This window comes from Gavia stellata, chromosome 4, assembly GCF_030936135.1.
Source record: "Gavia stellata isolate bGavSte3 chromosome 4, bGavSte3.hap2, whole genome shotgun sequence".
Taxonomy (NCBI): domain Eukaryota; kingdom Metazoa; phylum Chordata; class Aves; order Gaviiformes; family Gaviidae; genus Gavia; species Gavia stellata.
In genome coordinates this window covers 58113620-58125875 of record NC_082597.1, presented here as the reverse complement: position 1 = coordinate 58125875, position 12256 = coordinate 58113620, and the positions used below count along the sequence as shown (strand labels likewise).

Here is a 12256-nt window from a genome sequence, read left to right as displayed (position 1 = left end):
AATTTGCAGCACTGTGGCCTTCAGCTTTCTCCCCCCACCCTCCATGGAATCCTTTAATCACGTTGGTGAGGTGAAATTTCAGCCCTGAAATGGTGCCTTTATGCAGTCATTTTGGCGTCCGCCATAGAGCGCGGGGGTCTCGTTTTCTTGTAGTTTTTTTTTTTTTTTTAAATGGCTTCTTTGTTCCCTATCCGCCTCCCCTCCCCAGCCTTGCATCTGTATCAGATACGATTAAAGCGATAGGGAAGGATGCTGGGCCAGCTCTTGCTAGGCTGCAGGAGGAGTGGTTAACCCCTCTGTTACCAGCGGTATTCTCAGTCCTGTCTTAGTTGTGAGGACCCTCCTAGATGAGAGGAGGCATCCACTTCCACTAGAGAATGGTTGAGGCAGATCATGCTCACTTTCTTAATTTGCTTTTTGAAGAGCTGGAGAATGTACTTGTGTGTGGTTAAGAACTTTCTTTGTCCGCTCTTCTGTTTGTCCGCACCACGTCCCTTTTCTCTCCCACCCCTGTGATCAGGTCTTCTACCCCTAACTCCATCACGGCTTCCCTTCTTCTTCACACATGCTCCTGACCTACTCAGCAGTGCAGTAGTTCCCTTCTGGACTTTTCCCACAGCCTGTAATTTGGGGTAGCAATTTCTCCTCCTCTCCAGTGAATGGCCACAGTCCTATTTTGCATGGAGCTCTTTAGCTGGCATCACCATTGTTAGATCCATTAAGCCATTCTGATGATGATGCTCTTGGCCCTATACAGGACTTCATCCAAATAGTGCTGTGAGTTTTAAAAGGCTTTGAACATGTTCCACAGTTCCTAGACATCCTGCTTACTCTACTCACCCATAAAGCGTTTAGTGAACACAAACTCACTGGATTGATCACATGCATCTGCATTGAAACCTTTGGAATCAATTTGTAATTGTTGTGGAATGTCTGTGTTAATTGGGATCCTACCTTGCTACCGTTGGCCTTGAGAGATGTTCTTAAGCAGACCGGTATCTGCTGTGCATTTTCTTTCCGAACATCTTCAGATAGCCTCCCAGGACCTGACTATACCCAGGATGTCTTCTTCAACAAGTAAGAAGGTATATAAATCTATTCTTGAATATACTCTGTGTGTGTGTGTGTTTTTGTATTTAGGTTCTTGCTTGTGGAAGGCAAGAGGCTGGGGGGGAGAGTTTCTACAGAGAAACCAATAGTTGCTTCCAAAATACACAAGTTTATGTATGTGGGGAAGTTTTTTTTTTGAAGGTACATCATCTGTCACCTGGTGATGAGGAACCAAGATGAGAAACCCCACACTCCTATTCCGGAGAGCATTAACAATCACACTAAAATTATTGGGTGAAGCACATGCAAAACAGTGTTTTTCTTAATTGCACATGCTGAGTCTGAGCTGAAGACCAGAAATCAGTGTTACTACATTTCTCACTGAAGAAATGACTGGAGCTGGGGTGTGAACAGAAGATGAGTCTCATCTCCATGGAGGAGTCTGGTAAGTCAGTCAGAGTTCTGTCTGTGTCCTCTTCATGACAGGCAGAGGAAGGCTGTGCATAGGATCTGTGTGGTGGTGGTGTGACCCATCATACGCTTACAGGGGGAAAAAACAGAGAATTTCAGGAAAGAAGTCAAAAACCCCAGACATGTGAAAATGAAACTTTTAAGTTTATTATTCCGTATGTTTAATGCAGAGTTAATGGTGCTAGGACAGCGTAGAGACTGGGGAAAGGGAGGTGGGGGAGGAAGGTGCTACTTGCATAAATAAGGGGACAGGGCTGGAAGAGGTTACATGCGTACGAGGAGCAACCATTCTACATGATCTTTTCAGACACCACAAGGAGAAGTCATCCATAGCTAAGGAAGGCAGGAAGGGCATCTGACAGTCATATCAGCAGAGGGATTCAGCGGCACCGATCACAGTCCACGTTTGGTCAAAATATTTTACCTTTCTAGACTGGAATATCTGTTGGGATGTGTCTCTGCGATCAATTGCCAGGAGTCATCTTTTCCTGCAGCAACTTTTGTGCCAGTTCGCTCCCTGGCATGACAAACCACCCCAGTCCTGGAGGTGACAAAGGAGAAGTAAGCAGACTGTCCTCAGATATTGGGCTGAAAAAAGGAGGTTGATCTGATTGCAAGAGCTGGTCGCTTCCAGTTTGAAACCCAAAGGGGAAAACAAATGCCTTTGCATCTAAATAGGCTCCTTTTCTTTACACTTATCCAATATTGGGTGCGTATCTACCTTGCTTAAAGCCACAGGAGTCTTTCCATCTTCAGCGTAGGTAGAAGGGAAGTGTTGACTGACTGGAAGACATTATGAACAAACGAGCGGGGATGCACACCCCATCAGCCTGAGTTTGGAGCGGAGGTTCAAAGAGAGTATTGGAATCAACTCGGGGTGTTGGGAAGTGCATAGTAGCTTTCTTGGTGCCTCTTCATTTCAGGCAGGCACAGTCAAACATGGAAGAGCAAGAACCAAGTTTGCTCAGAGGTTTTTTGGGATACTGAAGAGATTAGAAAGGACTGAGATGCCAGAAATGCCAGACATAACTGAACGATATAGAGTAATTGTAAGAAAGGAGGATTCACCCACAGCACCTTAATGATTCACTGATCCTTCCCCATCTTTCCTGCACCTCCATACATGAACAAGCATGCGCACACAGGCTGTGTGATAAGAGTAACACTAAGACCGACAATGCAGTTCCGGAGTCCTACGCGTTGTTCAGGCAAGCCTTAAAATCTCCATGCAGGAAAGAGTGTGGGATTAAACAGAGACAGGATGGAGAGAAGTGGGGAGAAAAGCTAGGGTGCAGCTATGGAAATCAACAGGGAAGCAAGCGTAGGTTGGTCTTCCAGTGGGGTTCAAGATTCATGCATGTGTGAATCTTGGGCAGGACTGCTGCACGACGCTGATTGCAAGGAAGCCAGCTGTGCCGTACTCCCTACTACTCCTCCCATAACATGTTCACCAAGGCTGAGCAACCACCCTTCACCCACAGCAGGTGACAAAGTGTGAGCCGTTGTGGCCTGTTTGAAACACTTGCTAACTCCCTGGAGCAGTTTGGGGAGGGGAAGGAAAGGACAGTCTCTCTCATTGTACAGTCCAGGGTGCACACAACGAAACCCACCACGGACCAGTCACTCCATGTCTAGAATCATCCTCATCTAGAAGGCCAATAAGGTGTCGCAAGCCAGTCGCATGGCCTGCGTGAAATTGGTAAAGGGCGAAAGGACGAAAAACCTTCCTCTAGGCGGATGAGCCAGCGATAGCCGGGGTCGAGAAAGGCAGTTCTGTATACTCAGTGGGTTCTGGTGGCTGGATGGCACTGAGTGACCTCGGAGTTCGGAGGCTCTTCTGCCTGCGCTGATTCTTTGGAGCCTTTCCGTCGCTGCTTCGGTCACTGTTCCCCATTCCCTATGGTCTGGAGAGAGTTGTATACACAGGCTGTTCCCAATGTGTGGGGCTATGGGACTGTGGCACAGAGGGTGCAGGGTCAGAGATGGCAGTGTAAAGGGGACGTTGGGAAGGTCCCATATAGGAGAAGGCAGAGTAGAGGCCAGAGGCTTGGCTGGAATGGCTGTAGTAAGGTCCTGAGGGCTGGTGGTCTGGGTAGTCAAACTGGGGCCTGGAGATGGAGGGGAAGGCCGAACCATAGTGGGGCAGACTGAGGGATGTGTAAGCTATCTGGGAGGTGGAGGGCTGGTCGGTGTAATGACCTCCAGGGGTGGACCCCTCTGTTTTCACCTGGGCCTTGGAGTCTACCACTGATGAGGTGCCAGTGGACAAGGAGACTCCATGCTGCTTGGAGATCCAGGCAGAGTGTCCACTGGCTGCAGCCAGGGCGCTCCCGAGGCCATAGCCAGCAGCCGCCGCCGCTGCATAGCCCCCAACATGGCCTGGGTGGCCGGCATGTCCGTTGGGTGGCAGGTATTGGTCAAATTCATTGACATCAAAGGTCTCCATGTTGGACATCACTTCATGGCTGATTTCCCCGATGTCCACATTGCCAAAGTCAATGTGTGGCTTTCCCCCTTCCCCCAGGGAACGCCCTTCTCGTTTGGACTCGGCTTTGCCTGCCTGCAGCTCAGTCTTAGGGGTGGTAGGAGGTGTGGGGGGCCCGTGGCTCTGACCTGCAACATGAAAAACATTTTGAGGAGGAAAGAGAAAGAAGAGGTGAGTTACTGCTTTATGCCTGGCTCTATACACAGACCATCTCCGCTCCTCCCAGTATGCCAGCAACTGTCTGGCTGGAGACTTCAGTGGAGGAAGAAAGAAACGGCCAGCCAAAACCAAACCCTTTTATATTATCTTGTGGAAAAAGGGAGGGTGCAACAATATCTTGCCTGACCAGAGGAATGCAAGTGCCTGTGAAACTCAGGCATGTCCCTATACTGCTGACTCCAGCAGAATTTGTTGGGTCACAAGCAACGTGTGAGCCACATTGCTAAGGTTTTCACTGTGACAACTTGCCTTTTTTGAGCCTCTGAGTTGGCTGTAACCTGTCAGCAGGTTCACGGAGACCTGGGACTCACCTGAGGAGTGTTCTGGATGACCATCGGACATGGGCGACCCTTCACTGGGATGTCTGTGATCCAGGTGGGCGTTCTTGTAGTGGGCCTGGATTGCAGCAGCCCCGCCAGCCTCCCCCTCCACCTGGCCTTCGCCCTCACCCTGTGCAGCCTTGCCATTTTTTCGCCGGCGGGGCTGGTACTTGTAATCAGGATGGTCCTTCTTGTGCTGCATCCTCAGCCGCTCTGCCTCTTCAATAAAGGGCCGCTTGTCACTTTCATTCAACAGCCTGCAGAGGCCAAGGTGGTAAGAGAGAAGGGGAAGGAGAGGAGCAGATGTGTCAGAAAAACACCCACCTATATGCAGCGTCATGGGACACAGCGTGTAAATCCAGATGTCGCAGTGTTGCCCCATTGAGGTTATTTCCCAGAACAACAGGGAGAGCTTGGAAGTGTTTCAGTGGAGACAGCAATGTTTTCCTCTTCATTAATTATTAAGCCCTGACACTGGTTGGTGCCAGCGCTTGGTCCCTCTTCCCCAGCTGCATGATGCTCACCTCAGTAGGTTCAACACCCTCTCTTACGTTGCCCAAAGGCAAAGCGCAGCCTTTCATAGCTGTGTAAAATAAGGCTGGACAAGCTGCTTTCAAAGACTTTGGGCAAATTAAGGGCAGTTGGGATCATCCTTCAGACTAAGGCAGTGTGGCACACCCTTGCTACCTGTAGTGCTGCCTCCCGCATGTCTCTTGCTCTTCCCCAGACTGCATTTATTCCAGTTTAACCTCCCACCCTTCCATAGGCTCTGCTCTGAGTTTGAGGCTCTACTGAGCACAAATGGCAGCAGTTGGTGTTGGCTCCACAGTACCCATGTTGCTTCATGGAGCTTGCTGGGCCTTTAAGCATCTTGCAATATCCTAGAAGGGAATTAAAGAAAATTTTAAAGGTGGGGGAAACAGTGTATTCTGCTATTCCTGGAGCTCCCGCTCACCTTAGATATGGATAATGCAAAAGGCTGAAGCACAAACAACCAGCCCTTCTTGAACTTAGCTGAGCAGTTGTAAAAAAATTAGCTGCTTCGTTGCTAGCCTTGTAGAAATAGATGAGCTTTGGTCTCTGGATCAAAGGCACTGCAGAAATGTAAGCTCCTTCTCTGTATTCCTGCCAGATCATGGGCTGCTCTAGTTAAGACAAGCTTTCTGGGGAAATGGTGAAATGTGCGGGCAGGATGGCTCAGAGCACTTGAAGATGAGATCAAGCTCATCGCTCAAGCCTTTAGCAGCATCTCGGCTGGAAGCACGTCAGTTTCATTTTATGTTTTTTCCCCTCAAATATCCTTGTGGCTCAAGATCATCCTGCTTCCAGCCAGAAACCAGTGCTCTCAGAAGGGACCAGTCTTCCCATGACTTGCAACTCCAACAGCCGTTAGAAATGGCACAGAGATACCACATATTATTTTTCTGCTGAGTTCTGTGGAAGTCTGCAGTCTTTCAGAGAGCATTACATAGTAAATATGAGTTGCTCTTAGCCACAATTAATTACTCTTAATCATCTTAGATATCTTTAAAGCTACTATGTTTAAAAAAAGAAATTATCAAAGATCCATCACTATTCCCTATTAACTATGATGGAAATCTGGTAATTACAACTCTTCTTAGATATGTCTCCATTAGTGAGGAAATTAAAATACAATATTGAGTAATGCTTGTTTCTGCCTAAAAGCTTTGCTACTCTTGGCATGTGGAAATTGTGTTAGACCAGAAAGCTTGAACAGCAAAAATTATTCCATTTATGAGCTGTCCATGTCTTTTTCTCCCCAACAAAAGAACAACCTGGGGATAGGGCTGTGCCAGCACCTTGGTACCCCTGAAGCACTTAGCACTAAAATGTGACCAATTCTGTTAAGCTGTGGGCACTGAGGAGGATACAAAGGCCTGAACTGGCCTGAAAAACTGAAGATGAAGAGGAGGCATGGCTCAAGGAGCACACAGATAAATCTGGTGGGGGATCAAAGGGGTCACCAGCAAGTTGGTTCCTAAGCACCCCTTTTTCCCCCTGCTCCTTGTGCATCCCCTCGGCTGGCAGCCAGAAGGTGTGTGGCATGGGCTGGAGCCCGTTATGGTGCTGACCTGGGTTCACTCCAGGCAGCCTGATCAGGTCGCAGCCGCACACCACATTCCTCCGCTGCCTTAATCCCAGAGATTAAAGCAACTGAGCCACTGTGAATCCAACACCAGCTTTCCTGCCTCCCTCCCGTCACCGTACACCACACTCACACGTCCCAGAGGGCTCTAATCCCTCAGCCTGTGCTGCTCCAGACAGCTCTCGAAGGGGTCCAAAGGGACATCGTGGCCAGCCTTTGTAGGCATTGTGGACTGGGAGGCAACCTTGCCTTGGCGAAACCTTCATCCTTGCAGAACACCCCATCTCCCTGGGAGATGGAGAACAGAGGCAAAATCTGCAGCCTTGCCACCCGGGACACTTCAGTACGAGGCAGCCAGGCTCCAGTGTTCTTGCAATCCCAGCCCAGATGGTGCTAAAGCTAATAAGATGCTGTGGTTGGGAATTAAAGGTCTCTTTCTACACGGGCACCTCTTGGAGTGAGAAGGCTGTAGGCTGCACAGCCAGCTTTGATCTGCAGGGCAGACTGCATGGTGAGCTCAGAGCAGAGCCTCCCATGGAGACTGAAGCTCAGCCTCCCAGATCCGTCTCATGGATGGCATGAACCAGAGCTGCTCAAGGCTATGCAGGAGTCAGATCCCTGCCCTCTGAGCTATGCCCAAGTGCCTCACCTCCTCTTCCTTTGACAGCAGCCCACGGGCAGTGCCACCAGCAGGATAGCTGCAAGTCCACTCCCCGTGTCTTTGCCTTCTCCTTTCCAAGGCTGCCTGTGCTCTCCTCCCTCCCACTGGGATCAGAGCTCAAATCGGCTTTAGCAAAGTGAAACTGGTGCGAGCAGGCAAAGGCCAGGAGATTTGGGGGGATTTGGATTTTACTTGCTTCCTGCCCTCCCCCTCCTGCCCCCCACGCTCCCCAGGCCATAATGCAAAGGAATCTCGCACGGGCAGAGAAGTTATGGATCACAGAGCAAAGCCCTTCATAGGGCTTAACCAAGCCCTCACCACCCTCCCCGACACCAAATGCTCACCCCCGAGCTGAAGGAAAAGGGGCAAGCATTGAGTGCCCCGCTTCGGGAGGAGAAAGAAGGGCTAAAATCTTTCTGCCTGCCTCTTGTAGCCTCCCCTTCTGCCGCCTGGCATTGCACCATGCTGCGTGCCGGGCTACTGGCTCCACGGCCAGAGGCCTTACCCTGGGCCGGGACTCAGCTGCCGATGAGTCAGTGCAGTGATGGGGTTGGGCATCGGGGCTGATGCAAGGCAAGGGCTGGCTGGGAGCAGAAATCAGCCATGCAGGCTCTCCTACACGTTCATGGCCCGGAATTTTGTGGGCATGACCCTACTGCCTGAGTGCTGCCACCCCCATGCAAAGATCCCTCCATTGCATCCCCTCGCTCCTCCCTGCTGAGCCTTCCTCCTTTTCTTCCCATGCTTCGCTTGTTCTCAGCCCCGGAGGTGGTGCTGGCTGGCATTCTGGCTGACAGTCATGCCGACATTTCAGCAGCCAGCCTCCATTTGAGAGCTGCTCCCTGTCCTACCCCGGGGAAGAAAAGCAGCGAAAGTGAGATTTCATGACTGTCAAGCACAGAAATCCTCCCTTCTTCCTCTTTTTTAGTACATTCGGTTCGCTGACTGCACCTCTTATGCACTCTAAGTGTGTACAGACTGGGGGAGGTGGATGGGGCCATAAGCCCCCTGGCACTGCACTTAGGGCCAGGCAGGTAGTGCAGCCATTGGGACATGTCCTGCAGCCCTTCCCAACGAGGGCTGGGGCCCGTGGAGGACATGGCGGTGGCACAGGGCTAGAGCAAATGCCGGGCTTAAAAAAAAAAAACCCGGACCTTTGCAGCACATTGTGCAGAGGAGCATGTGGGACGGCACTGAGGTTATCGCTCAATCTGCTAGCTGCCTTTCAAGAAGATTTCCCAGCCTCTGCCATCCCCACTCAGCACTGATCACTGGGGACATGCTTGGTTTAATGGTGGTCTGCAGGCAGTCTCCGTGCTCACCAGTGTTCGTCTCTCTGCCTAATGTGCCCTTTACCTGTATAAGCTCAGAGCAGCCCACGTGGATATATGTTGCCCACATTTTCCAAAGCGAATAGCAATGTAGGCTGGAGGGTTTGCGTGGCCACCTTGTAAGGGTGAGGATACCAAAACGGCCAGGGCCCTTTGCAGGGACCCTTGTCAAATGTTTGAGACTAAGCTGTCCAGACCAAAACCCAGCTGCTCATAGTTGTACCGACGTGTAGGAGCTATAACTTGGGGACAGCATAGATGAGGGTAGTGGGAACCTCAATGGAGGAAGACCCAACTGTACCGTGCCTGGAAGGTGAGGCTTGGGGCTACTAACCTGGTAACCTTTGGGCCACCTCCCCTGGAGTTTTGTGGGCTGATATTTCCCCCCAGCCTCACAGAAAGACACACGCATGTGGTTCTATATAGGCCAGACACTGACTGCACCCATAACCCAGTTTACTCTGCTGTACGGTCCCCATAGGGGCTGACATGGCTTGGAAAGCCGCAGCCTGCACTAGGGACACTTGGAGAGGAGATGTGTTCAAGCAAAACAGCTGGGCAGCAAACCCAGCAGCATGCAACAACCCCAGGCCTGATCCTGCAAGCTTCTCTGCCTGACCCACGCTCTCTGGCCACACGGTGCCTTAAGAAACACCTGGGGACCTTGACCATCATCCAGCGGCAGCGTCCCCCTGCTCCAAGTCCCATGCGGCCAGCAGCAGGAGCCATGCCCTGGGAGCAGGGAGGCAGTCAGGTGCATGAATGTGGCCATGGATCAGGGGCTGTGTCTCCCTGTGCTCTGACTGCGATACCTATAGAGGGTATCACTGCTCTGCTGTATTTTCAAGGAAAATGCAGTGTCGGGAGGGAGGCAGTTGCTCTAAAATCCGGCAATATTTTGCAATAAAGGAACGATACCTTGAAATAACATTTTGGGAACAAAAAAGGTGGGTTCCCCAAACACACACACACCCCTTCCAGCACAGCTTCACAGTCCAGAGGCTGGCAGCAGAGCCCCAGGCAGGAGCAAGTGCTGTGGTAAAGGGAAGGGAAGGCAACAGGGAACAAAGCGGGAAAGAGCATCAGATGATATATCTGCAATTACGCCCTGCCTTTGACTTCCCAAAGAAATCCCTTTTCTGGGGTTACACTAGACACTGACGGGTTGGAGTAAACAGGCTGATGTAGCAGAGGGAGAAGCTAATGCCCAAGGGCTCGGTTCCTTGCAAGCATGGAGGTTTGAAGCCAGGAGGAGACCTTGGCATCAGCTTCTGGACAGGGTGTGTTTTGCTTCTGCTTGGAAAAATGTCTCTTGGTCCACCCAAGGTTGAGGGCTTCCTCCATGAAGTGCCATCAGGGCAGGAGAAAGAATGAGAGGGCCCATTTGCATGAGCCTTGGTTTGTGTTGGTTGGTGCAAGGCGAGAGTGGGGACGGTGCTGGGGACTTGTGGCAGAAAGTAAGTGTAACAGGTTGATTTGGTTATCAGCAGAGACCATCAGATGGGAAAGAAGTGGCATGGCCAGCCTGACACACCTGGCTTGGGCACGACGGCTCTCTGCATACCCATGGGCCAGCTGTGATCAATCAGGGCAGCCCATTGATCTGCCTGAGGAAGGAGGAGCGGGTTGGGGAGGGTACATAAAGGACCCGGTGAAAATGAAAATGGGCTCAACAAACCGGTGGGGCCAGAAGGACAAGCGTGTGTGTGCCAGCAAGAAGGGAGGGCATCTCTCTGGGTGCAAAGGGAGATGGGGCTAGCTTGAGCCAGCATGTTGCAAGAGAGCCTGCTAAGGCTGGGACTGTTGCAGGTCTCTTCCCTTCTGCTAAGCCTCAGCCCCACTTTCTAGCAGGGTCTCTGCTTCTCTGTCTCACTGCACCTGCATGGCCTGCCGAAACTGGGACCGTCCTGGGAAGGTTGGGTGCGGGGGGCTCCGATCTCCTGGCTCCCTTCCCCTGACCTTCCTCCTTGGCCATAACTTGGTTTCCCACTTGTGCTGCAGCACTGCGCGGAAAATAACCCCTGTTGGCTTTGGCACCCGAGTTCAAACAGGCTTGAGGCAGCCACCCGTGAGTTAATTTGGATGGGGCTTAGCCTGGTTCCTGCTAGTGCAAAACTTGGCCCAGCAGAGAGGGTGAGCCAAGAAAACAAGATCTCCCCTGGCACTCAGGCAGGAAAGGACAAGGACAAGAGTGTCCTGGTCGGGAACAACAGGGGAGATTAGTGGGAAACACGTGGAAAGGGCTGCCACCCAGGATGGAGATGAGCTCTGCTGAGGAAGCCTTCACTGCATCCAGCCACCACTCTTGCTCCAGTCACCAACCATGCCTTCTGTGAGGGGGCTCCCTGCAGGGAAGGAAGTCCCCTCAAGGGACACCCCTTCCATCCCGCTAAGTCTCCATCCTTCCACATGACCACACAGTCCTCTCCAGGACACCTCCAGACCTCAGCCCTCACGCTCCCCCTCCACCCGCCCGCTCTTACCTCCAGAGCTTCCCCAAGGTCTTACTGAGCTCAGCATTGTGGAGGTGTGGGTACTGGTCAGCCAATTTCCTCCGGGCAGCCTGTGCCCAGACCATGAAGGCATTCATGGGCCGCTTGACATGGGGTTTGCTCTTGTTACTTCCATTGACCCGAACGGGCATGGGTACCAGGGTCCAGTCATAGCCACTCAGCACCTGGCTGACTGCCTCACGGATGCAGACCGGGAACTTGTCGTCGTCCGCCTCCGAGTCTTGCTGTTCCTTCTTGACCTTCCCCATCTCCCCGTTCCCGGAGCTGGTGAGGTGTGGGGAGTTGTCTGACGCCATGGAGGGTCCTGGCGAGAGGCAGTGGTGGTCTTCAGAGCCCACCGGGCTCATCTCCACCTCCGAAAGGTCTTGGTCGTCAGCCATCGTTGCTCTCAAGCCCTCTCTCTCTTCCTTCTTGGTGTCCTTCTTCTCACTGGGGAGGGGAGGAGGAAGACAAAAACAAAGGAAAGAAAGGAAAGAGGGTGGAAAAAGAAAGAAAAGGAGAAGCAACCACCAAATCTGAAAGGGACTCCAAGGTCTCTGAAGAGCTGACCACGAGACAGGGGCCGCTTGATAAAAGCGCAAGCAAGGCAATTGCCGTGCACACCGCAAAACCCGTGATCGATGGGGGTGGGGATGGGTCGGGGCCCCTGATTAATTGGGATATTTCTCACTATCTCTGCAATCGTCTGGAGCTGACGTGTGGAAGGGCCTGCGGCAAGAGGGATAAGGGGGGTTGGGGACCTGAAGGGAGAGAGACATGGACTGTCCGGCCTGGGCGCAGCTCCCCACGGGGAGTAGGGTTGGGGGGACGGCCACAAAACTTGTGTGAGGAAGTGCCCATTTCTTTCAAAGACGTGCGGTGAAATGCCAGCGCAGTGCCTGGGGAGAGGCATGGGAACGCCGGCACTGTATCAATAAACCAGAAGGAACCTATATCCCAGCTGCTGGGGAAGCTGAGCGGGCGGCACCACTGGGCAGGGAACAAACCCAAGCCCCCGATCCACACCCAGAGACCCTGAGCCTGGCTGAGGGAAAGTGCCTCTGCGGGAACACCGTATCCCTCACCCTCCTCTCGCAGCTCATAAACCAAAGACTTAAAA

General features: G+C 52.0%; 1 protein-coding gene across 1 annotated transcript; it reads right to left on the bottom strand.

Annotated features, from left to right (window-relative positions):
* Window positions 1–3418: 3418 nt before the first annotated feature.
* SOX10 (SRY-box transcription factor 10) lies at window positions 3419–11915 on the bottom strand. Its single transcript, XM_009811541.2, is given in 5 exon segments — window positions 3419–4134; window positions 4537–4802; window positions 11128–11558; window positions 11561–11852; window positions 11854–11915. Coding segments are annotated over 5 exon segments (1767 nt in total).
* Window positions 11916–12256: the final 341 nt, after the last annotated feature.